We start from the raw sequence: 27,937 nt of genomic DNA on the forward strand, positions 1-27,937 counted from the left end.
CTTCTTCAGTATTACAAGAGAATGAAATGTTACCGAAGATTTATTTATCCTAAGAATGTTGAAATCCAGGAATGACATGGCTGTGGAGTTACAAAATCTCTAGTCAAAACATAAATCATATTTTGGAAATATGCGGGGATATCAGGGTGACCTTGCAAAACATCCGTGGTCAAACTCTTCCCACTTGCTGGGAAAGTTCAGCACTTAATCCGTGTCTTGTCCGGGAATGCCCGGGGCTGCGCCTCCTTCGCTTGTTTTCCTGGCACAAACACGATGTAAAGGGATCCATGTAGACTACAATGCCGCTGTTTACAAAGTTGAGATATTGCAGTGGAGACAACAGATAACCTAATAATACCAGATTAAATGTTTCCACAAATAAAATCAATCTCTTGAGTTCACAGAGTGATGCTATAGGGTCATGTTGTGTGTTGAATACAAAGTGTAAACGGTGATACTATTAGGCAGAAGGACAGAGAAAGTTTGCAATAAACTGTCGCAGGTCTTTATGTGGCTGGTTGTGATGCATTCATTGCATGGACCATGATCAGCATATCATAATATTCCTGGGTCATGTTTGTGAACGCAGCATGAGCTGGATGTTGAATATAACACCCAGCATATAACCAAACGTACAGTTACCACATACTAACTTATCTTGTTTCTCCAAACTTTGCAAAATCCTGTTTTGCTTTAAGGTGCTGTATTCCAGCCCAGCACCCGAAAACTGAATATGTCTGTGCTCTCGTGAATAGAGCCATTTCTTTTAGCTTGATTGGCTTGCAGAAACTGTGCCATTTGAAATGGAAAACAGTTCTGCCATCCAAAACCAACGATTTGAGAGCTTTTTTTTAAATCCCAGCATCAAATGTGTTAATGAAACTAAGATTATGGGTTCAATTTGGAGAATATTTTACAGAGCAAGGACTTTTCAGACCATGTAAACCGAGATATGTCTCTAGAATGAGACGCAGGACACTGTTGGAGGCCTGTGTTCTTCCAGTAAAAGCAATGAGCGAGAACAATGCTGTTTCTCTCTCGACAGAACTGAGTGGCAGTGATAAGGGAGGAACTAGAGAGAAAAGAAAATCTCAAGTCTAGGTAATTAAATTTTCAACACTAGCCAACAGTACGCTCTCCATCTCCATAGTGGTCCCACACCCCTTCCCTCCCACTCTTTTCCTCTCTTACTCACACACACTCACACACACCCACACACACCTACACACTTACAGTATACACGCGCACCATTGCTGATGGCCCCTCCTTTTTTACTAATCTAAATGAAACCCAACCTCAAAGGGCAACAGTGGGACTTCATGGAGACTGATGTTTTGAAATAGGGCTGAGTCACACTCAAATCCATCGGAACTACTCTCCATGGCTAATTAAAATAAACCAGTGGCCTGCAATCAAGATCCAGTTGGCACGGCCCGTATAAACAGCACATAGCCTTAAAACGGGAACCCATGATTCTTAGGACCAAAACAGTGGCGCGTGTCCCGGGTGGATGGAGCGAATGCTGTGGCTGGACGACGGCACAAAGGCCACATCTGGGATCACTGTGTCGTGAAAAACACTCGAGAGATGTCGAGATATCCCCGCAAACGGGCGCCCGGAACATTTCTTCAAACATCCATGTGAATATTCCATATTTGAGTCGCTTCCATTCAGTTAAGTGTTTACTTCTGCAAATGGCTCCTCTCAAGTGGCATTAAGATGTGACAAGCGGATTTGGGCATCATGCTGTATCCATCCCAGTTGGGCAAGCTGTCAGTGTGACACTCGGTGAAAACACAATCCCTCAAAGTCTCGTGTGAAGTAAAACTTTCCCACATGGGAGAGGCAGACATTCCGGGAACTCCTGGCACGGGTTAAACCATCAAACCTGAGATTTGGGTAGTGGTGCTGTACACTGGACCGACTCCTCCTGCCTCCACTGTTGGACTGAGGGTCTGTTGAATGCACCATAACCCTATTCTTCCATTGTCTGGCTTTTATGGAAATACATATACGATATTGCTGACCCTCTGTCTTTTCATAGTCCATTCACTTGTACTCATTCTTTATGCATACCTGTGAATATTCAAACAAGCATAGAATACATATATAACAGTAAAACGGGCACCCTTGGACATATCTGGCTCGGCCTCGTTCTTCCCTGCTTAATTTGTTGTTTTTGGTCAAAGGCATTGAACTCACGCTGTATACCTGGCTCACACTCGCTCCATTCTCCGCAACAATAACACAGCGGTGCCAGGAAGTTCCTGTTCTCAGTGTTCATGCATTGGCAATGCCCGGGGAAACAAGGTGAGGCCTCGGTGTCCTTTCATGCAGGCTGATGTGATGTTTGAGGTCTCCATTTATTTGGAGAAGGAAAAGAGTGCCACATCCACTCCATGTTCCACTATCAACATGGTGTTCCTTTCTGAGAGCGCGTCGGCAGGTTGAGATGTCGGTCTGAGTGTTGAACGGCAGCTGTTTGTCGGTTTTACATTCCACACAAGCCATTTCATTCCATATGCTTCCACAAATAATGCAGTCTTGTAAGCTGCCAATGGAAATAAATTTGAAAAACGGTCAGGCATAAAATCGTATTTTTTTTTTTTTTATGCTTTTATCATTTTTGATTTATTTTTTCATCATCGGCTCCACCGGCATTTCATCAGTGCGGTTCAAACAAGCATTCACAGTGTAATGCATATCAAACCACAATGAAGTATACACAAACACAGACTGAAGGATAAGAATCAATTATTATGCCTATTCTGATATGTAAACGATCCGCTGTAGGTCAGTGGCTACAGCACTTGTAATATAAACATGCCTTGGATGATAAAGAAGGTGCTAACAGGGCCGAGGGCATGAAAAGAGAGCATGAAAAATCTACAAGATCTGTGTTTTTTCCTCTTTTCAAAGGGCAGGTCATGGACTTGCATGTAAGCCAAAGGAGAGGACACACTCTTACATGTGCAGCATCGGAGAGAACATACAGTGAAGTCAACAATCTCTAAAAAAAAGTGATGTCATCAGCAAATATGTCCTTTAAGAATAATGAAACCCAAGGCCCATACGCCACCCTGGTTTGACCTCTAACTGTAGGGCTTCCGCTTGGATCAATCAGTCCAATTTTGATAATGCAAAATACAGCGGTGAGATGCATCATTTGCTCAAAGGTTGTCACAATGTGGTTTGTCATTTTTGAGATATTGTGCATAAATAATGTAGGGCCAATCAGTGTAATTTCAAAACGGCTGCAATAAACTAGAGTCTCTTTCATACAAGTTTTGTCCATTGTCCATAGTCGAATGAATGGAAGACCAAAGCGTAGTCCAGGTTCCATTGTGGAGGACAATAAACCAGACTTAGGTTAGGCATGATTCTTATATATCTACCCACATTTAAAGCAAGCACCCTGAAAACATGGACATTGACCTTTCAAATGTCAAGGCATCTGTGTATATATACGAATATGCCCCTCTGAAACTCTGTGGTTCTGTGATTGTGGAATACAGTTTGAGCCGCTGAAAATGGACTGAACCGCAGAAAACTAAGGACATTATGGAACTGTGTGCCGTCTAAATTACCCATGACTACTTCTAGGCTGTGGGCTGCAGAAAACCTCTTTTTTCCACCTGCATGTTTTTGGCACATTATTCGCAGACTACGACTTTGAAAGCTGTGGGGGGATTAGTTAGTGTCTTTATCTTTTGCCCCTTATTATGGTCCCAGTGATCACCTCTTTGCAAAGAGCACCTTTGGATGCCTCTTGAAAGCCAACTAACAAGACACTAAAGCCGATTCAATTTTCCAAGTGCCGACTTCCCTGCCCGCTCAGTTACTTCAGAGATAGCTAACTTGCAACCAGAGCTAGGATCAGTTTCTGAGGGAACAACCCCTAAGGGTGATGCAGGCACCAGCAAAGCCAACCATAAAATGCGCTGGAAAAAAGGAAATTATATCTGCAGACTCACAGAGAGGGGAACGGCTGCACAATATTAGGGCCCCAAATGTAAAATGCAGATAGGTGCCATGGCAACATGGCCCTTTGAGCGGCACAAACAACCAGCAGGAGAGGAAAAGGAGAGGTTGAAAGTGAATGCCAATTAGGTGATTTTCTCTTGCATGTCCGTACAATGATAGACTGACTTGTTCCTTACACTGGTTGCATGGCGTTGTTTGCATGACTGTGAGATGAGAGAAGATTGTGGAGGAGACGGTGCATTTCTCAAACGTTTGGGAACGGAACAAGTGATGTGGAGGAGGGAGAGCCGGAGCCAAAAAAAAAGAGGTGTGATCCTCTTTCCAGCTGTGCTTCAAAATCATCTGGGAGCACCGGCATCAGAATCTGGGAATCTGTGTGAGTGATGAGGAGACAGACCTGGCACGTTCGGATGACAGTGGAGCAGGTATGCATCAAACGCCCAGAGAACCCCAAGCCAGCTCCCTCATCTCAGGTTCAGGGTAGCCATGTTGATTTTCATTCTTTCCCCTTAAGTAAGAAAACACTTTCAAACGATCTCCTCTCTTATATAATTATCATCTCTATGTGTTTGGGGAGGGAAGAGAGAGGATTCAGATTTTTGCCTCATACTCAGTGTCCTGGAGTTAAGCAGATTTTGTGCGTAAATATGGTGCTGTGCCTTTGAAGTACAAACAGAACTGTGGAAAAAGACCATGAAGGAGCCAGAGTTAATATACTTCAATGTGATTTATGTCTTGCTGTGAGATATCGCTTGCTTATCAGTAACTACCAGCTGACAAACAAATTTCAAGGAATCTGTTTTTGGTCAAGCTTTTTGAGCAAAGAGTGACAGGAAATAGTGACTCAGAAAGTTGGAGGCTTTGTTTTCCTCGGCAAATCTTTCACTTCTGTAACCTTGCTGATGAATCTGTGAACTGAATACTGCTCTTGTTTATTATACTTAAAATAGGATAAATATGACAAATCTGGCTCCTAATAAAAGTCATTTTTCATTCCACTTGGAGGAACGTTTTTTTTTTTTTTTTTTTTTTCCTGTCTGTTTATTAGCAAAGTATCTCAAAATAAGAAACAGATTTTGGTGAAATTTGTTGGGCACACAGCTCTTTGCCCATGAACCAGCTGACTGGATTTAAGTGACAAATACTGTTGGGATTTACACCATTAAAAACCATCTTTTGGCCTCAACTCTAACGCTGCGTTCATGTGCTGGTGGGAACATCCAGCATCCAGGACCTCCAAGCTGGCCGCTGTGCAGAATTTCCCTCACGTGCCATTTTCTCATAAAATCAACCCCAGAGGACAAACGCTAAGCAAACACAAACTGTTACTGTGGCTGTAGCGCTGAAAGCTGGATAAATGTCCAAGCGTTGGCAGATGTTTGCTCTCGATCAAGCGACTTTTAGTTTTATAATGCGTCATTCATTTTTTATTAACACATATTGCATCTTTTATTTGACGCGCATTGCTCAATTATAGAATACAACGTTTTTGATAGAGCTTCCAAAAAAAAGAGAGAAAACATTAGAGAGGAGCTAATAAAAAATTCATCTATCAGACCATTGCATGGGCTTCTATATGTGAGTTTACGCTTGTGGGATGTTCCAGTGTCTAGCCACCTGAGCATGGGAAGAACAGCGCTGATTCTTATGTCTAAGCTGAGCGGCCGAGCCAAAATGAGGTTTTGAATTGGACTCTGTGCGCCTCTGAAGTCATGAAACTGGATGCTTAGCAGTGACTGAGTTTGTGTTCGTCCCCACGGACCCCCACAGTGGTTTATCCCTCCACTTATCATTCCTTAGCCATCAGCGGCTCAACAGTGGGGCGACACCGGAACTCTCCCTGAACACAGCACACACTCACACACACACACGGTGATGACAACAACTATTGATGAATAGGACTGGGGGCCACGGATATTACCGAGCGGCCCATTAGGATACTTATTCATACCGGGTGTGTTTATTTTGACTATTTTCCTAGCCATTTTACAAATAACAGAATCTGATTCATTTACCAAGCGCTGTGCATTTACCATGTGCTGGGAATATGGCCCTGCGGTTGGCGCAGACAACTCGGATAAACAACAAATTAAAGCAAATGAAAGTCCCAACATGAGGGACATTTCTTAGACATGTCTCCATTGTGCTGCCAAGGGAAATATTTAGTTCGGTCCAGTGTTGATGTGTGGAAAGCAAAGTGCTTTTAGTGTTGAAGACACTTGGCCGCCACCCTTTTGAAGATGACAACATGAACCCTTCTCTCTCTCTCTCTTTTTGAAAGTCTGAGTGAGTGTGGAGCCTTTCAGACTTCTTGCACTGTGGCAGAGATCCAGAGGAACTGCTGTGAGCGTATAAACTGCCCCGACTTAACTAAAAGCATGGAGAATGTCTTTTAGGGAATCAGAGTCAATTTGATGCAGGGAGGGACGGGGAGAGAGTCGGGGGGTCGGAGTTCAAGTTTGTCTCGGGACTCGGAGATGAACAGAGAAACTGAAACGGCGAATAAGGGATGAAGTGGTGTGTTTTACACATGCACGTCAGGTACAGATTTAGCTATGGATTGGGTTTAGAATCCACCAGGGAAACCATTGTTTGGCAAGGCTGATAGGCAGCGAGCAGATTTGTAACAGAGACATAGTATTTCAATTTGTGACCCTTTCGGGGCTGTTTCCAGGTGTGCGCTTAAAAGTGCCTGTTAAAGGAGAAATATGCTTTTATGAATGCTGGCATCTCCTCCAAGAAAGGATCAAGGAATGCATTACGAATAACGCTGAACAGACACATGTCAATGCCGATCAGATTAGCAACAGTAAAGGGGGAATTTGAATTTGTTTTATATTATTTTCATGCCTAAAGTCGGGTTTAGTTTTACATGAAGCCGTGTCACCTCCCATGAAGTGACAGCAGCCAATGCCATGCACAGATGGATCTTTTTGATGCAGCTTCAGAGGGCATCAAACCATTTCCAACATGTTGGGATCAGGCTATTTCAGAAAGCAGCGGGCTGTTGTGTCGCCATCCTGGATAAATTGAACGAATGCACAAACTAGAACAAAGGGATACGCTGAGGTTTCTCTTCAGATGTTTTTTTTTTCCTGCTTTTCAAAGGTCATCATTAAAAATACATTATTTATAATGAAAACTTAATGAGCACCAGAGGAACTGCTTGGCAACCTGCAGTTTTTTTTTTTTTTCCATCCCCCCTTTTTGCCTATGAGATATGAAAAGGTCTGATGGAAACCGTTCTGCATCAGTCTCAGCCATGTATTTGCTTGGCTTGACTTGTGTACAGCGAAAACTGCTGAGGGGCAGACTGTCTGCACTGGGCGTCACAGAGAGCGGCAACGAGGTCGTGGGTTCAAACCCCCAACGCCAAATGAGCCTTAGGGTGTCTGGGTTGCACGAGAGCCTAATGTGACTTTTTACTAATGCTCTGTACACCAAGACAACCACACGCGCACGTACACGCGCACAGTTTCGATGGAGGCCTGTGTGAAGGACGATCTGCGGGGAGTAGATGCCTCATTAAGCCTTATAAGCCTGACACTCTCAGGAATAAGCAAAGGCATGTTCTCACACAGATGGCTGACCGGTCATCACACCCACAGTGTATGCATGTCTCCGAAATGTGAACTTTTACAATATTTAATAAAAAGGAGATGATTTTCCCATTGGATAGCCATGAAGTTTTGAGGTTGGACAGTTGAAATGCAATGATTTTATTCATCTGCGAGTGAAGAAACCTTTTCAACGGTTGGGACAATATCAACTGTAAATCTCATTCAAACATGTTAACAGTGTTAACAGGCAAATCCAAGCTATTGGGTGTAATGTGCTGGTTTAGTGATATACAAGTGCTGGGCCCGGACCCAGAATCTGCCAACCACATTTTACACTGGACAGACAAGCTGGTGGGGTTCTGACAAGGCTTTGAGACACAGAACATACCTGGCACTGAGGCTAGTTCCTAAGGAAGACCAGACTTCTCACTTCACAGCGTGACTCCCCTGGTCTGCCAGTGACATGGGAGACGAATGGCAGCTTTGGCTGGCCAGCGCCGGGTGTCAAAGACAAATGAGATCGGAGCCCACCAATCAGAGCCGAGACGCCCCAGTTGTCCACGGAGCTGTGGGGGAGTGAGTAATTTGTTACAGGTTTGAATATATCATCACGACTGACATGAATGTAAGTGGAGTCAAAGCGCAAAGATTGAGTCCTATATGAACTGGACTGAGCTCCTTGTATGTGTTTAAGGTGCCTAGTCAAGGAACAGGAACCATCCTTTTTTGATTATTAGAAGGATATTAGAAGGAAACCAAAGAATTGAATGAAGAAACTTTGCTTAAGATTTGTTAGAAACAGGCAACAATCTTTGTCCCCCAGTTGTGCAGACATTGATGCATAATGCAGTGTATGCTACGTGCAGATTTAGCATCTCATAACACAACCCCGGCTATATGTTCAAAAACGTATACACAGCTCTCATAAAAGCTCAGCTTATGGCCACATAAATGAGGATGAGTCTTTGTAAGAGTTCAGTCACATCCCACTCTGCCATGATGTGTATATTCCTGAGGACATTTATGACTCTCCGTAATGGATTGTAGCCCGTTAAAGATTCCCTAACTGTTCCTCTTTACCGCCAAGCAGATTTGTGTTTGGCACAGATATTTTCTCTTGAGAGCTGTACGGTTTCAATTAAGTGGTATGACCAGTTTCAAATCCCTCCTAGCTTCAACATTTTCAGTATCGTTCGTTTGTGCCTGACATGTGCTTTTTTTTCTTTTTTTTTTTAATCATTTGATGAATAATTGTATTCCCCCTCCTCTGCCTTCCCTGTTAATAGTCTGGGCACCAAATAATATCAGTGTTATTATTCAGACTGCATTCCTTTGCAACTGCAGAAGCCCGTTTGCTCTTGCTGGCACACAAGGTGGAGAAGAGCGGTTAATGTTAAATACACAAACAGCAACCAATCTACAATTAAATTCCCTAAATTTCCTCACTCACTCATAAAAGCTTGTTTTTGCATGAATGCATATTGTGTGTGCATACCCTCAAAAATCACACACACGCACCGAGTTCAATGGTCATTCATCAGTTTGTTTGTTTTGATAATTTCACATAATTGCAATTCTATTTTGTCAGGGTCCGCAGAGTTGGAGAGAAAATGCTTGGTCTTGGCTTCGAGTTGTATTTCTCATTTCGGGAGTGGGGGGGTGGGGGGGAGAAATGGAGGGTTCATGAATAATGCCTCTTGCTGCTGGCGTAACGAGGACAAGATTAATCCCCTCTCACAAACACCAAGCCCTTTTTCTGATTAATTTCACATTTATAATTTAGTAATTGCACGTCTTGGACAGTTGAATATACAGCTAATGAGATTTACACATGCTCTTTGGACGTAGGTCTCACTCAGCTGTAAATACACTTTGCATTGTGCATAAAAGAGCACGCTATAATTCAGGACTGTGTTTTGAGTTTTATTGTGTGTTTGCAGAGGTAACCGTTTCAGCAGTTCAGCAATGTTAATTTAATGTTAAACCAAGTATTTGGATTCAGTATAACTGTTAGGATTTTTTTTTTTTTTTTTTGCAGGGGGATGAAATTGGAAAGCATATTCTCTCTGAACTACTTTTTCTGATCGCGTCTGTCTTTGATTCTCACAGAGGAAAGGAAAAAGGGAAGAAGAAGATTAGAAAAAAGATATTGGCTTTAACAGATAAACTATAACTCTTCATTTAGCATCAGAGTAGCACTCACACTGACATCACTATCTTGTGATACTTAATCCAAATAGCCTAAGGGGCAACCATTTGTATTCCTTGATAACAAGAAAGAGCCATACTTATCATCAGCTGAACAAAGACAAAAGGAAACAGATGAGAGAAGTAGTAGTTACCCTGACTGTAACTCAATGAGTACATGCGCAGCTCTCTAATGGGCTTCACCATTGGTTTACCCCCTCAAGAGGCTCCACCTCGCCACCTCAGAAAAGATCTTGGCACTCACCACCTAATCAGGAGGTAGTAGCCACACAGTCACCCCAGCATCTCTGCTTTGAAACTCAGCAACAAAGAGGTTACATCCAGGGTAACTACTGTTTCCATGTTGTGTGTGTGTATATGTAAATAATTAAATAAGTAAATATGAAATTCTAGTCATATCCCTGACTGCAAAATGGTCTAAGTGGATGACCACCTCTGAAAAGTGCCATAGAGAGGAGCTGTAACACTTGTGGATTGCATCACAAATCCAGAGAGTGAGTGAAGGAAAGGTCAGAAAGAAAGCTCTCAGATGAATGACCCTTGATCCAAAGAAGGAGGTGACGACCTCAGGCCATGAGGATGGATTGGGGTGCAGGTCCACATGTAGGACAAGAAATGTAGGAGGCATGTTCAGATAAGGCACACAGATCCCCCACTTTCTCGGCTGATGCCAAGTCTAAGAGGAGCACCAGCCTGATGGATAGTAGCTCCAGCAGCTCAAAAGGTGGATCCACTTGACCATCCAGAACCATCTGCAGGTCTTGGCGAACTTCATGTGGCTACTATCTCCTGATTGGGTGGTGGAGGCAGAGTGCAGGTGCCAAGGTGGAGCCTTTCAGGGGGTAAACCACTAGCAAATCCCATTAGGAGGCGGATCACATACTGTACAACGAAGAACTAATCCCATTATTTGTTGATTCTTTCAATCCTCCTTCAGCAGCAGCGGAACTTGGAGACAAGATTTGATTTACCAGGCTTAGTGACATGTGAAGTTCTCCTCACAGGCAATGAGGGCCAAGAGGTGATTTCAGAGCTCTTGTTTTTGTCAGATGAGCAGGAGTCGGAAAGAAAAGCTGAAGGACGGACAGGCGCTGTTATGTTCTGTTCTGTTCTGTTGTTTTTTTTTTTCTTTTTCTTTTTTCCAGGAACCGCCTTCATGCAAATCTGAAGCATCTTGGAACAATCAGCAGCTCATCAGTGTTGTTAGTGTCATTCACTTAATGGGGTGGTATGAGATGCTACACAAAGCTCATAGGAAGTCACAAGTCTCTTGATGTTTTTTTTTTTTTTTTAAAGGGGACTTTTTACATTGATATGCCTCTTCAAAATTCAATTCAGTTGGACCTTTTATGGGCACTGTCAATTGAACACCGTTGTGCATGGAGAGAGACAACGACGTAAAAACAAAAAGGCCTTGGCACATTCCACAAACCCTCCATACATCTAAGCTAAGCCCACAAGCGCTCGAGCGCCAGATTTTTTGGCTCTGATTAGTCCCACATTCTTGTCAAAGGAGACGTGTTGTTTTTATTTTCATGCTCCAACAGAAGACAGGGAAGTAAGGGGAGAGGCAGTCATAATGACCATGACCAGAACCATACGCTGCGCCTGTGACTTTCATTGCCTTGCATATCATTTCAAAACTGTCCAAAAAGCACTTCTTTGTGGACACTTGAGCCAATCGAGCAAGCCTTCATCTCTTTCTCTCCTTAACAACTCTTGTTGGTTCTGTCCAATCTGGATTTTATTCTCCCCTCTGTCTCCCTCAATGAATAACGCCTTTGTAGTCTCTCCCTTCCCACTGCACACACCCTTCATGTCCAATATTTAATATGTGCCAAGTGACAAGCCAAGGAAGTTACCAAGAATGTTACACTCTTGGTTATTGGCCCCAAGAACCAATATACAGGTCAGAAGATCGGACACGTTGCCAAGCTCTGACCCAATATATGAGGAGTAATCACACATTTATTAGAGGGTAATAATCTGAAGAATGTCATTGTCAAATTCACAAGACTATAACAACAAACTCAGCTTCAACTATTTTCCCAAGTGGACCCTGTTAGTGTCAAAGTGCCTTTTTACCAGCATGAAGTGAGAAAGTCAAACCTACTGACTCACAAATAGACTGTGAAACTGAATGTGAAATATAACACATCATTGCAGATGTCTGTGCAGAGGCTTACGGGTGAGCGGTACTAATGGTGGCACGTTCCCATCTCAGACATCTGGTTCAGATGATCAAACAAGCCATTAATTCTACTGTTTCCAAGAGGAGGAGGAAAATGGCCTGATAACTTAGTTCGCAGCACTTGGAGATTAAGCTGCATGTGAGGAGTTCATGGTGTTGGACAGCACATCCATGACTCAAATTGAGAGATCAACCTGGACCGAGAGAGACAGGATGGATGAAGGATTGGACTGTGGGAAGAAAAGAGATCATATAGGAACGGGATCACCGGAAATCATGTATTTTCCTCTCTGGCTCCTACCATTAGAACCGTACGCTTTGTTTGGAGATCCTCCTTTGGCAAAGAAACATCGAGAGAGTTGGAAGGAATGATCTGCGTGAGATAGAGAGAGGGAACAGGAGACGGAGACAGACAGAAGGAGACAGCAAGGGACAAACAGAGATTGGGATCGGCCAGGAAACATAATCAACGTTAGCTCGCTCACATCCCCTAAACACATCCCTGAAATCCACCTCCCTCTTCTGGATCGGTCTCCGCATGAGAAAATTTGAGTTTTTAACCACATTTAATGGTGATGCAGAGCGTGGTCAGGGGCAGGAGTGGTTTAGAGGAAATGGCCTTTGATAGCTTGTCCTCGTTGACTTCTTTTGTGACTCAGTCCCCCGCTGAACCAGAGCACATTTTTTTGGAAGCGAATCACCTCATTAGCCTAGCATGGGGATGGCTACGTGCCACCACATAGGATAAGACGAGGACGAGGCATGATGGACCACACATGTTGCTCCTGACCGGTGCGGCCCACTGCAAATGGAGCGGCATCAATTCTTTTGTCTTCATGTTGACATCCCTCCTCGTCTCCAATGCCCTTCCCTGATGCCCTTTGCAGCAGAGCAGACAAAAACTAATGGGATTCAGAGAACAACTGCAGCAGGCGTGATAGACAGAGATTTATATAGAGGGATGAGTGGAGAGAGTGATGAAGTCGTCTGCTGCAGATCCAGTCCCCACATCTGTCCGGTTCCTCTTGGCAGCACTTCTAAGCAATTCAGCAGGGAGAGAGATATGCAGGTGTTTTTCTTTTTTTTTCCTTCGTTTTTTTTTTTTTTTTTGTTTGTATTTTTTTTCTCAAACAGATGCATCGAGCTAAGCCGAGCCAAGCAGCAGACGGACGGCAATGTCAGATGGATGAAAGAAAAATGTTTTGTTTAGGCCCATGCTGAGCATTTGGTTGAGAAGTGTTTTCAACAAAGTGTTTCTTTGCAGCTCTTCTGGTGTGTTGCTATATATATTTTTTTTGTCTCTACAGAATAAGTTAGGCATCTAATCCCCCAGGGAATGGAGGTAGAACAGTTTCGATTTATGATCATTCTGAATGATTGAAAAACACAAAATCACTTGCTGAAAATGCACTTCATTATGCATCCAGAAACACAGCACAGTTGAACATGCAGTCAAAAGGCATTTGGATTTCACTGAGATTCATACATCTCATGGAATATCTATCTATCTATCTATCTATCTATCTATCTATCTATCTATCTATCTATCTATATATATATATCTATATCTATATCTATATCTATATATATGTATGTATGTATAATTGCTTCCAAGTGACAATTGGTGCCCCGGCTGACTTGATTTATTCTTAAAAGGAGTACATTCATCTTGTGATATTTTGATGTCAATTGTTTCAACTCTGATTTTCCCCTAAATTTCCCCTGAAGTAGCTTCAAAGCGTAGTGTTTTCCATACTGTTCATCCGTGTCACATACATATTCTGTATCTGCTGGTTGCAATCAAGCTACATCATGCTTATATTGAGTGAAATATGCAAACCCAAGATTCCATTGTTTTGTGGCCGCACCGTTAAATCAAATAGAAAATATGTTGCTTTGATGGCTTGTGCATCATTTCATACACATTTCCCTGTAATTCAGCAGAATACATTTGGTATCTCCGCTAAAATAAATTTCATCAGTACACTTTTGGCTGTATCATTCTTTATATTTCCATGAGTACAAGTGCAGTCTAACAGAGAGAAATGATGACTAGAGGTAAAACTCTGTGTCAGCAGTTGCATGCTGATGTGCTCTTTGCTTTCTGAACATGCTGCATGTGGCGTTGCATCTCCAAAACACAGACAGGCTTTGTTCTTTAACAATGCCTCCTGCCCACCAGATCTGGACTGGAGGCAAACCCAGCAAGGCGCTACCCTCCGTCCCCCTCCGTCCTCCAGCTGGGTTACAGTAGGAAGCCATGTAACTGCCTCATACCTGGGTCTGGCCCGGGAGAGGAAGCAGGAAATGCTCGCCATAGCAGGGCTGCTTTGTACCCTATGGGAGATAATGGGAGCCGTGCAGAGAGACAGGGATGTGCCCCGGGCCATGTTCCACATCACCACATCACACCCCATCCACAGTTGTCTGGACAGGAAGCCCTACTTCCCGTCTTCCCCCTCGCTGCTCTGCGTCTCTACCTGTCTAATCCTCCCTGTCCTCTCACTTCATTCCTGCTGTATTTCTCCTGCTTTCGCTGCATAAGCAGGCCGTTTCCTCACTGATTGTTGCTCCTGTCCTCTGTTTTCAACTGTGCTGTTACTGTTGAGGCCCTAACAAAGTGATTTGTCGCGAGGGAAGTGTGTGTGTGTGATGTGAACATGGAATGAATAATGTTTTTATGCTAATCGATTAGAGGTGGACATGACTGTAGCAGAAACCAATAAAAGAGGTCAGGATTTCATTACGTCCCGTCGGTGTCAGGTAGAAAAAAAAACAAGACATGTAATGAATCATAAATTCGGTTCGTATTACACACATTGCACCTTGACCCGATCCTGTTCTCGGAAAGACTGCCTCAACGGATTTGTCACGTAGGGGCTGCCAGGCCAGCATCCATACGGTGATCTCACCAGTGTTACAGCAACATCCAAACAAATCCAAAGAGAGACTGCTTGAGCATGTTGGTTTTGAGGCTGGCTGACTGCGCTCGGGTACACATTCTCCTCCAGGGAGAGAGAATGTTTTCTAAACTCCATTACTGCTGAGTGTAAACAAACGCTAGTGGTATCAATTCAAATTTTCATCAGAATCCATGATCTGGATCAGCTGAAAGATATATAATAATTGCTGTCTCACTGTCTAGTCTCTGCTGTGCGTGTTTGGCGTACACATTATCTTTCAAAATCTTTACCGGGGTAATTTTTTTGTCACTCAGGGTAATTTGATTTTTAAATTGTTGACAGTTTAATTCTTGAATGGCTTAATAAATTTGATGTCAGGCACATGCAGGTCTTGTCTAAACAAGGCTGTGGGGTAATTGCTCATTTATGGTGCCGTTTGCCGCTGCGCCACTGTTTGATATTTTTCATGACCTGGAGGTTTCATAACTCATCTGCTTCTATTGAGAGAGGCATAGAACAGATTAATGGCGCATCCTTTTATCTGAAACAACAGCAAGGATTCTGCCTGGAAGCGCTGAACTGCAAAACCACGGCGTTTAAATCAGTGGCATTGTAAAAACTGTTCGTTCACACAAAGAGGTGCTCCGGTGCTGGTGCTTTTGGCTGTCAGTGCGCAGGCTTCTCTCTTTCTGGTCAGTGAGTTCAAACTGAGTGCATTTAGACACTCTCCAGTCGTGTCAAAGCTGGGTTTATTGGAGTGTCTCTTTCTAAGCCTTCACAGTGACAGGCAAAATGTCACAACTCCACCGAGCTCTGCCCCTTCAGTGTCAGACCTGAGGAATCTGAGAGCTATTCAGAGTTAAGGCACATAGGCCCCATCACACAGACTGCATGATAAACAGATCCCTACCATGGAGGATCATAGAACCATCTTCTCTGATATAAAAAAAAGTTGCTTATATTTAAACTAAGAAAAAAAAAGTGCTTACCTTTCATTCAAGCTTGTGTTTGGGGGAAAAAAAGAAGCATAGAATAAACTTGGTGCTTACCTGATGCACAAATGTGCCTTTTGCATATGGGCAGAATAAAGTAAATATGGTATGAAAAAACTTTATTGTGTTTAATGGAATTCCAAGTTTAAAAGATGTAGTTACAGACAAATGACCTGCTATTGGTTGTTTCCTCACATTAACAAGAGAGCAGGCCTACTGCATTCAGAATGAATAGCTTCATTATAGGGAGTCTTGGTATCACTCAAGGATCCATCTTTGACACCTTATTTGCGCTCTCATAGCATGGTTACACAAACATCTCCACGGACCATATATCACATCTTGCTACCAGGGAGGAGTGAGGAGCTCAGCCACTGAGGCCATTCGGCTCCCTTAGTGGAAAGCTATTGACAGCTTTATGTTGACTAATGGAGAAAACACAGTCACTACCAGAAGACAGAGAGAGCAGAGACGCAGGTTTGGAGAAAAAAAAAAAGGTAGTTAAAGGGACACAACTCCATTTTAATTAGCACCCCTGAGTCTCTGTGCTGCAATAAAAGCTCCCAGGACGGTGGAAAATGATATTGTGCCATTTACAGAGATAAGTGCTTTTCCAGTCTTTGGCTTAAACAAAAATAGATTGTGTGTTGCAGCTCCTGCAAAGCTTACCTGGCCTAAAGCCACTGCTTTACTATTCTTTGTTGTCTAGACGCAGGCACTTCAACCCAGATGTTTATAGTCTTTGACCTGTGCCTGCTCTATCTTAGGGGCAAACCAATGGGGCGTAATAGGCACTGTCATTTTAAAGTTTTACAGGTTGTTTTTCCAGTGTTGCTTAGTTCCCTTTTCCTGCCCCAACCTTGCTTAACTTGTCCTGGACAAGGAGAGAGGGCAGTGTTGGTCCGTCCTGATGCAACTCTGAGGATCTTTTGAATGCGGGGGGAATGTGCCGGACGTGTCTTGCCACGCCACGCAGGAATGTCCGCCGTGATGTATTGCCCATGTGTCGCATTGAAATTCTTCTGCCAGCGTTCTTCTGCCACAGACTGAGGAGGAATGTGATGAATGCCCCTTCATGTCACAGACATAAGTGCTCCCATAGATTACTACAACACATCGGACACTGGCTGACACAAATGTGTTTTGATGACGGCTCATCTTTCTTCCCACTCATCTCTCTTATTGTTTTTTCTTTCCTCAATATGCCAAGGACCTTTGGACAAACAGGTTAAAAATACCATCCAATCACAGTCTTGTTAGCACAGAGACAAGATTGAGTGAGGAAAGCAGGACAGTGGCTGAACGCTCTCCAGGTGGATTTAGTGATCTTGGATGCTTTGAGGAAGGACAGCCAGGAAGGGACGGGGATCTACCAGGGAGCATAACCCACCCTGGTATTATGCCACACCCCGGGGCATCAAACGCACCGCTTGGCTCTTGCTGTCAGCCCTCTCAACAGGATTAGCAAATCACAACCTCTTCCGCACCACATCAAAACAGAGGACGCATCTGGCGAGCGTCTGATGGCAGCCATCTTTGTCTTGACCTGTCAGCAGAGGAGCCTTGAGGAACATTCATTGACACCCCTCAGCTGAAAATAAATATAAAGACATACCCTTTCTGATCATTTGAAAGGGAACTCAGGGAGTGCTGTTATTAAGCCTAATGAAAATCTCCCAGCTCACGCGATGTTTGTGCTGATGTCTTGACTGTCGGTGGCATGTTGCAACCCCTCTTTGCCCCCGCACCACTTCCCTAGCACTAACCCCTTCCCTGCATGACTTGAGGCTGCATTCACCTCTGCACAGATGGAAGTTATTAGGCCTACATCATACCTGTGGTGGACTAATGAGAGCACTCAAGGATCATGACCTCAGTTGACCTCTGAAACACTGACATCTGACCAGGACTTTGACAATGGCTGGCTCAGACACGAAGACTTTGTCAGAGCAGAGGCCTTCAATCAGTGTCAGGGTCATAGCTTAGCACTTAGTCAAGTTGGTTAATATCACAAAAAAAAAAAAAAGAAAGAAAGAAAAGAAATGCTCAAATTACTGCATATGTTCATGTTCTGAGATTATTATAGTGATGGATTAAACTTGAATAATTGTTAAATCTGCATTGTGTGAATGCGCCATTTCCTTTTTCCCCCCCAAGGAAAAAAAAAAAAAAATAATTTTTTTATTCCTCAAAAGTGCTCCAGACTTTCACACTCTTTGGGAGTACAGCAGCAAGAGATGAGGCCCACCCAGTGTCCGCCCGGCCCAAGACACATATCAGCATGACAAAGCAGGAGGCTGAATTACAGCAGACATCGTATTGCTGTTAATTACAGTGGGAGGAGGAGGTCTGTTCTAATTACAAAGGGGGCAGACACAGCCAGCTCAGCCCAGAGAGAGAGAGAGAGAGGGGAAACTAGGCCTCCCTCCACACTCTGCGGTTTGGCTTTAATGAAGACCCACTGACTTCTCCCCAACCCGCCACCGTGGCTGCTGCTCGTGCTGCTACTGTTTTCTCTTAGCAAACTATATTTCCCCATCTTGACTTTATCCCAGACAAGCAAGAAATACTCTTAGGAATGCATGATTTGTTTTGCTTGCGGGTGTCTTTATTTTTGTTTGTCGAGCCTTACTGTAAGTGGCTGTCTAAACTGATTAGGGAGAAAAGTATTTGCGAGCGCTTTGTGTTCGGGATGCTAAAAGTTTGAATTAGATGAGGGAGCTTGATGCTTAAACATTTGGCTTTAATGGTTCATTATTAGTGATAAGCTTAGTTTTAGAGAGGCAAAGCATCAGAATAAACACTGCAGAACATTTTTGCTGTTATGCATCTATGGCAGCTCTATTCATTAACCGTGACTTTCGGTCTCTCTTTCTGCATCTACCCCTCAGCTCTTTCTTTCTCTCATGTTGTCTTTGCATCCCTCTCCCTCCACAGCCTCTCTTTTATCATTGCCCCATCCTCTCTCTCTCTCTCTTTCTCTCTCTCTCTTTCTGTCTATCAGTGGGACATCAATGCATTCCATCTTCAGCGCGGGTGCTGTGTGATAGGGGTTAATGGATTGGGCAGGATGAAGCATTGTGTCCCGCCGTCTAAGACTGCCATTTATTTTGTGAGGAGATCCAGGGTTGGTGCCTGCTGGAGATGATGGACTAATGTTCCTGTGCAAAACCATAAAAAACTGTCAGTGGGAAAACACATCACATCGCAGCAATGCCTCTGCTTTAATTTTAGATTTTCAGAAGGAAAACAGTTTTATCCTTCATGGTTAAAACAGGCTCCTCGGGATTTTATAACAATTGCATTCCACTACTAAAACGAGCTGAAACTTTAAGACAACAGCAGCTGTTGATTTGATTCTTGGCGGTTTTGATGGTGGTATGAAAGGGATCAAATCGATATTCCTTAATTGTGTTTACACCCTTGGGGACCTTATAAAACCTCCTCTACAAAACAGTGGCCATAAAGGGGCAACATTCCCTAATGGAGGAACTGATGCAATAGATAGCAGCAGTCATGCTGTACATAATACCCTGGCTGGGAGGTTAGACAGCTGTATAGACACAACAGATGCTAATTAATTGCTTTTGTTCAAATCTAATATTCAGTTGCTAACAGTTCCCTTGAGGGTCCTGGGATAAACCCTCCACATATCTTACACAATATGTGTCTATAAGCATCACAAATGGCTGGAGTTCCTCCCATCCATGCAGATCTTCTCCAAACCCCAAGTGTAAACCAAAGGCATGACCTCTCGGCCCCGGGGCCACAGCCTCTCCGGTCCGTTTCGTAATGCAAGCATGTGAAGACTTCCTCTGGCCACAGCCAATGGGAGCTCTCAATTGTGGAGCCCCATAGGTCAGTCATTGGTTCCCAACTTCTTCCAATGGGGCGTCCGATTCCCACCTGTTCCCTGCCCTAGATGGCCCAGGCTTGGCCCAGCTGTCCGACAGGGGCTGCAAAGTTATCTGGTCATGTGAGAAGCGTGTCATATAAAGGGGAAATCAAAGAAACCAGGCCAGAGTTCTTCGCTCCTCCTGGGTCCTCCATGTGGGATTTGACACACCCCAGGACAGCCGGATTTCCTAAAGCTGCCATGCAGAATCAGGATCCGTGTGGGGCAGCCGAGTGGGGGATCGAGCCTCATTCACTTTGTTTATCTTATTTTGTCTTGCATCATTATCTCATGGACGGAGGAGGCTTGACTTTAATTTGACGGGCTGTGATGAGTTGCTGCTTGCCTCCCCTCACACGCAATCAGCTGTCGATACTCTTTGCTCGTGCCTCTTCTGTCCAACACAAACAGCAGATTTAAATGTAAGGATGCTTATCCCTATGAAATTTCAATCCCAGCCTTGCTCTGTACCCCCCAGTATCCCTTCACAGGCAGACTTTTTTAGTTTCAAAAAGAGGACACACCACCTTGTTATGATGTAGTAAACAATGATGAATGCCTCTCAATACTGAAAAGAATCTAACTTAAAATATTAGAGCATTGTCTATATATATATATATATATATATATATATATATATATATATATATATATATATATTACATCAAAAAATAAATAAATACATTTAAGACATATTTTAAAGAGAAATGTTAGTTATATGGGTTATTAGTCTTGACATAAATCTGGAACATAAGTTATTAAACTTAAGTTTTCCCAGTCTGGGATCAATAAAGTATACCTATCTATCTATCTATCTATCTATCTATCTATCTATCTATCTATCTATCTATCTATCTATCTATCTATCTATCTATCTATCTATCTATCAGTTCAGAAATTAAATATAAAATTGGGCATCCTGCTACCTTGCAGAGCTCTGACTGAATATAACTTTTCTTTCACTGTTCCACCCCTTGTTAGTTAAAGTGAATTTTACTATAATATTAGTAATGCATGACACAGGCTAATGCCTTATTTCACAAGCCTAATAAGAATAATGCCTGGCCATAAATTCTGAGTCATACTGATCTTATGAGACAGGCTGTAAATGAGTTATGAATTATGTCTCGGCTTCCCGCAGCACTTACAGTAAGTCAGGGAAGGCACACTTTGCAAAGAAGCTGTGGGTTTCATAAGAGTGAGGGTGTGTGAGTTTGGCTTGGCTTTTTGTAAAACAAGTTATTGAACCACTGTATGATTTCCTTTTAATTCCTTATTTGTACTTTAGAAAGAGAGGTTTTTGACAGCTTGTGAGAATTTTTATTCCTCAACTCACCTAGTAACACTCTCTCCCTCTCTCTCTTTTTCTCTCCCTCTCTCTCTCTCTCTCACACACACACACACACATACTCGCACTGTGTGGTGGCAAAGTAGAACATGAGGATGAATTGGGGAAAATAAACGTTTTTATAATTATGAAGGCATTCTCCTTTCAGCAGGGGGAATGGTAGAATAACATGAATTGAGACTGACTGTGGCTTGGTCAATGGATCCAAATAATACAGGTTTAGGGGGCACAGAGAGCACTGATGAATTATCTAATTGTACAGAAGTAATTGAACCCAACCCGGGGAGAGCAATTTCTTTTCAGCTGCACTGCTTTCCACACTGCACCATGTGACTGAAGGCGAGGGGCATAAGCGCTTTGTTCATCTACAAATCAAGTCTGAGCGGTAAAGTGAGTAAAAATAAACTGTTTGTACAGTGATCAAGAAGTAATCTGATTATCAAAGCCAAAAGCTAGGAATAACTTGTATCTAGACAAGAGAAGGCTTTATTTCAATGGAATATGTGGGACAATTTGGGGTATTTTCAATTGTGGCTATTACAGGGTAGCTGATGCCGAATGTAGTTGCGTTGTTGGAGTTGGCTGTGAGTGTCACCTCAGCATGGCAATAGTTCTAGACATGGGATATTAGGGATCAACACCTACTCTTTTATTCAGTGCCTGGGTGGAATGCTAGGCCATCTGCGGTGGGCCAGAGGTGGGATTTGTCAGCGTTGCTCAAAGGTCTTGGTTGCTCGGAGGGCAGGGCAGTCCAATTCAAATAACCAAGCTGGGTTTACCATTTTGTTTATGTCTGTCTCTCACGATTTAATGTTGGCTTATGCTTGAAATGTTGGGCATGAAGTTTTCAGCAGGCAGAGTCTAACATCCCAGAATAATTCCACTGTAATTCCTCCACTCATCTCTCATTTTGCTGAGAAAACAGGTACATGAATGCTATTCTCTGAGAAATGGAGCTACACAACTCCTAACAATGTAGGAGTTGTTGGCTTGAAACTAATGTAGAATGTTGTGCTTGGGGGCTAACAAGAAGTATTGGCAGTGCAGAGCACTGATGATTGACCATGGCACTGTGCTCTGGGCAATGGGAGGCGATAATGATTGCCTTGACGTTCTCCCCAATCCAACCTCATTTGGGCAATTCTATTCTACACACAGGCCCATACACACAGTGCCTATTCTGAATTACAAAACTTTCTTGGTTTGCTTCAGTGCAGATTTAGTAAATGGTTTCATCATTTCTATCTAACCTGCTGAACAATTTTGCAAGGAAAATTAATTTCAGATTATGAAAAACATATGCCTCTCAAACCAGCTTTTGGTTTTATTTCATGCTCTGGTATGGTTTTATGTCATGCTTTGGTTTTATGCCCCATATTCCCCATATTAATTAGTACTCCTTCTCCTCGAATATGTAATAATGTGGTACACAGTTCATGTACTGGAGTTGCTGTGTGAGGGGAATTTCCACACAGGGAACAACTGAACAGGGGCGGTGAGACAACAAAGGACAGCTTCTAACAGGCATGTAATGGAATCAAGGATCTCTTGGGCCCATCCCGCTCTGGAGCTACCCGTCCCTGGGGTTTGTGATAAGAGGCTAAGCTACCCTTCCATCCATCCTCACAGTTCAGAGGGTAAGCTAGCAGAGAAATTGGACACTAGCGCACAGTGAGTTTCCAGCCTGCTAAGGGCCCTTGAGACAAGGCCAGGCAAGGGTTAAGTTCAGGCCGATCTTCCCAATGTTGAGGAGTGGCCTTTGATTGCCCCCCATCCATGTGTAGTGTGCTATTGAAGGGGAACCTGACACTGACGTTGTTGTTGAAGTGCTGCAGGAGGGGCTGATAGCTGGTCTCATCGGTGCAGATCCAGTGTGCGCGCCGGCTCTTGGCCCCTATAAAAGACAGTGGCAGGTGTGTGACAGATCTGGGCGTTAAAGGACGGCTGAGACCCCCCAGAGATGACAGGCTCTTGGCCTGTCTTGAGAACTGATTAGGGGCCTGGCAGTTGGGGACGCCCCAACTCCACTCCTCCCTCCTCCATGCGCCCCCAAGCCTCTGTCTCCTGCTCCAACTTTGTCATACGGCGGTGGAGCTTGTGTCACCCAGCAGAGCCCACTGAATTTCTCAGCCTTTCTTATGGCGTCGGGGAAGAGCAAACGACTGCAGGGCAAGTGCCAAATGAGAAATTAGGAGAGAACAGTGCTTGGCAGAGAGTGTCAAGGGAAGCCAAAGAGGGATAGTGGAGATTTGGGGGGTTGAAATATGAGGGGAAAGGCTCCTTAAGTCTCCAACTCGACCACAAGTGGCATCATTGTCATCACCTTGTTCTGATTTCATTTCATCTCTCGGCGCCGCCACTGCAGGCAATATCTGGGTATTGAGTTACAGGAGGCCCACCTCTTATTATTTTCATGGGAACTCAAGGACAGCCAGTCTTGTGCAGAGATGAGAGGATATTTATATGAATGCATATAATGTTGTGTTCTCTGTACTCAGGGACATTTAGCGCCTATCTCTGAATAGCATCAGAGGCTTTCAGCTCGACAGAGTCATTAATATCAGAGGGGTTTATGTGTTTCATATTGCTTCCATGCCAGCTGGGACCGAATGCCTGATGAGCTGGGTAGTGCAGCAGAGGATGCACCATTCGTTTTCACAGACTCATTCCCAATGTGAATTCAGTCCATACTTCTGTCTCAAGATTATCACCTTGTCTCCAAATGGGTCAAGCCAGTGGATATAAAAGTAGCCTTATGACTTAGATTTCCCAAGCTGATAATTTGGGTTGATCCTCAGGCTCAAATCTCGATGTGATGGGACAGATATATTTTCGACAATAACAACTCTTGTTTAGTTGCCATTTGATTTTATTCCACTGGAGTCAGCATTTCTCTCTGGCGGGGCAAAATGCCTGAGATGTGTCTGATTGGTTTAATAGCACTGTGTTGTGAACTGCCATGTCTAGTCATGGAGGATTAAGACAGGGCTCTGTACAGAGAGGGGATATTGTTGGAGTTAATGATGAAATGTTGGCAGGTTAACAGGGTTTACAAGTGGAAGACGTGGCTAATTTCACCCGCAGAGGCGAGACAGCCTCATAAAACCAGGAAGGTAGAGGAAACAAGAAACTGGCAGCCATGAAGATTAGATATACCAGTCAACCTTTTAAATGTAAACCATCAACATTATGGACAAATCTGCGTTGACACTCTGCTTCAAACAGACGTCTCCCTCGGTGTAATGCAACACCTTTCCCACCATTCCCACCCCATTCCCACAAGTCATTTTCTTGATTCTTGGGAAAGCTAAGCGGGAGTTAGACAGAGACATGAGATTGTGTTTGATCCAAATGTTACTTCATCCTGGAGGGTGAGAGTGATGTGACAAGCTCAGCATCTGTAATCCTTGGCTGTTTTTATTTGAAAATCCAGACATATCCATGTCCATCATGCAGGAAGGCTGAAATCCCCATGTTGTGAGCATGGAATTTTAAGCCTGAAGTTTGAAAAAGTTTTCTTCTGCTAAAAGACATGTTGCCATTGTTCTTGAATATTAATCACTTTCTAGACTACAATGCGCCATTTGAATACAGATGAAGAATTAAAATGCAGGTGCTGGTTAATGTTCTGGAGGGATCGGACCAGAACTAATGCCCCATAGGTCGGTTTCCATGCAGCACACAAGCAGCTGCCAGCGTACCCTAGCAACAAGTGCCGTCAACCCTCAAGAGCTGCAAGCACCGGTGGGAGAGTGACTCACTGCCCGTGTATCCCAGCATGCCTTGCCACCGTGGTGCCCTTAACCCTGTGACCCGCCATAATGGCAGCAGGGAGAGTTGAAAAGAACCATGTGACATGAGCGGACACAGTCGCTCCAGCCTCATGCTGCTCTGTGCCTTTTCAGACGAAGCCCACATGGAGAGAGAGTAGACACAGGGCAGCTTGGGCGACAAGAGTCAGGACAATCAGCCAGAGCATAAGTTGTGTTGCTTTTTCATCATCACAAAGAGTTTCGCCCCTTTGTTCCTCGGGTATGTGCATTTTGATGAGGCAGGCGCCACTATTTGGAGATGTTATTTAATTTAGCAATTTTAATGCCTTTATTTTCCATTTCAATGATGCAGAATATTACAACTTCATTTCTGTTCCCAGAAACAGCTCATCAAAACAGATCATAGGAGAAATTTACTGACCAGACGGAGCCAAAAGCAAGATCACCAATCTGTTTTAGTGCACACTTGGACCTTTATAGTCCAAAAGTCGCAGCGAACAACATTTACCCAGTAACATTTACCAAGTGAAAAAGCACCATCTGTGCTTAGAGCCAACAAAACGGCATACCTCAGCCATCATTCCTACATCCCCTCTGCATTGTGACGGTAATGAGAGTTTAAATCAGTGCTTTGCACCCTCAGGGTTCATTACAAGGTGACAGCCCATTGTGGTTGCTCTACGACAACAACAAGTGGCACCGGAGGGGGCAGGGGAAAGTGAGGCAGATGGTACGGAGAGATGACAATGGTGCCATTTCACAGCATATCCTCCACCTGTGGCGTGACGGAGGCCGCTGTCGCAGCCTTTTGATGCCTACTGGGATGAACGCAATGGATGAACATATCTCTCTCTGACAGGCTCCATATCATTGCTGATAGAGATGTCTAGACACCCACAACAGAGTGCTTTGAAAACAAACTTTGTGAGGCATCGCTCAACTTTCTGTGAAATATAGAAAGAGTTATATATTCACAGAGACAGCTGCATGACATATTGAAATGCAGGTTGATGTGAAAAATAAATGATGCATTTAAGGACAGGAAGTTGAACTGTTGAGTGAAGTTATTCCTTGTTTGATGGGCATTTAAACTATTTGGCATAATGTCATTTGAGCACAGCATATAAATACCAGCGTTAACACGGCTGCAGTTCGACATAAATTAAGATAAAACCACATGTATCAGTAATGCAAGCTGATAAGCATAGGAATCTGTCTGTGCAAAGTGATTGTGTATTGGTTTTCAAATGCTTTTCAACAGGTTCTCTTATTAACACCAAAGGACTTATTTCTACTTGACACTAACACAAAGACAAAGATCACTTTTCCATTGTTTATTCATGCCCTGTTTTCATTTTAAATGGCCAGACAAATCTCCCTCATGTATCTTTCCATTAGCAAGAACTGTTAACACAAAATTTCCCCATACTAGTATCCCAGCTGCAAATCTAATAAAATTTAATTGTCCAAGTGCATCTCACATGCACAAAATATATGATCGAACATTTCACGTGACATTACATCAACATAATGAAATCCCTTGAAGCAGAGTTTCAGCATGAGGAACATGACTGCAGTAAAAAACGTCCACAGATTCCTCAGAGTAACACATGAAACAGAGCTCCATGTGAGCATATGTTATAGTGGTGAGCAGCAAAATAATAAAAAGCCAGACAAGTTGTTTTAAGACAGAGCAGGTGGTTCATAGTTCAAAGAGCGCAGGGATGAGGTTGTGTTTTCTTTTCTCTGGCAGTGCGCTGTGCTTTTTTCTCTTGCGCTTTCTTCCCAAAGGGTCTCGTTCTGCGAGTCCTCCTCCCCAGTCTGCCGACTTCAGAGTTGCGTTATTATCAGAAAAGTGCTTTTAAATCCACTCCTGCTCAACACCAGGATGTCTTCTGCATGCTAATCCTCGGGGATACGGATCCATCACTCCTCCGTCGTTCTCTCATGCCTGGCATGCCTGAGACAGCTGGGAAAACAGTCTCTGCCCAGCAATCCCCACACACAATGGGGATCTCAGGCCACCACAGCACTGTTCAGCCAAAAGAGCCCTTTCCAGTAGTGCAGTGTGTGCCTCAAAAGAACAACAAGGACTTTCCTGAAAGTCAAGGGTTACACGAGCTGGGCAAAGGGAGGTATCATGGGTAATGTTGTTATGCAGACCACTTACCGTAAATAAAATCCCAAAGGAATGTCGGATAGCCTGTCACTTAAGTGAAATGTTGTCCACTTACATCACCAAAGACCTGTATTTTAGAGAATTATTCTACCAAGGTCTCTTTAGCATGAAAGAAACCAGCTCCCTACTCAAGCCAAGTGTGGTGCCACCTGATCTACTGTACTTTAATGAGTCAAGGAACTGCTCAAATGAAGCTGTAAGAGGTCGAAGCGCTAATCTTCTTCCGGACTTTTGAGAAGTGAATAGCGTCACCGAGACTGAGGCTTATTTCTCTGAATCCAGCGAGAGGATGAGAGACAGGAGACGGGGCCTCAGAGCCGCAGAGAGGAAGAGGAGCTGGTACAGACGGGGATAAATATAGAGAACAGTGATAAAGAGGTAATCATCTGTGCTCAAAGCATATTTATCCAGAGGGGTTATTAAGAGGATGGAGATGAGTCAAATCCGCACAGACGTCTCTCTCTCTCTCTCTCTCTCTCTCTTTCTCTGTTTACCCCCCCTACTCTTGCTTTCTATCTTCTCCTCTCCTCATCTCCACTACCCGACCTGCCTTGGCACCGTGCCCAGCTCACTCATTCTCCACCATTCATGACAGTTTCAATGTTTCACTGATTCACGCTAATAGCTGATGAATGGGGCGGCGCAATATGCAATACATACAAATTGAGGCAATGGTTTCTAATTAAAAGTTTCACTTAAGCTCGCCTCCCGTCTTCTCACATATCATATTTGTTCAGTAACAGCATCAGTGAGTTCTTCATGGTTAATGTGCTGGACAGGACATGTGGCTATATAATGTTGACAGATAGGGGGCAGTGTTCCCAAAGGCAAAGCGCTGCCAGCCACACTGCTGAAATACATCAGAGGTTCAAGTGGTAATGTGGAGCTCAAAGTGCTGTTGGAA

General features: G+C 43.6%; 1 protein-coding gene across 1 annotated transcript in view; it reads left to right on the forward strand.

Annotated features, from left to right (window-relative positions):
* fbxw10 (F-box and WD repeat domain containing 10) overlaps positions 1 to 27,937 on the forward strand; it is a 56,951-nt gene that overhangs the window by 17,142 nt on the left and 11,872 nt on the right. The window contains exon 13 of the mRNA XM_030078352.1: positions 14,126 to 14,425. Within this exon, the coding sequence (XP_029934212.1) occupies positions 14,126 to 14,425 (300 nt within the window). The remainder of the gene's footprint in view (positions 1 to 14,125; positions 14,426 to 27,937) is intronic.

Source organism: Myripristis murdjan, chromosome 19 (genome assembly GCF_902150065.1).
Source record: "Myripristis murdjan chromosome 19, fMyrMur1.1, whole genome shotgun sequence".
NCBI lineage: Eukaryota > Metazoa > Chordata > Actinopteri > Holocentriformes > Holocentridae > Myripristis > Myripristis murdjan.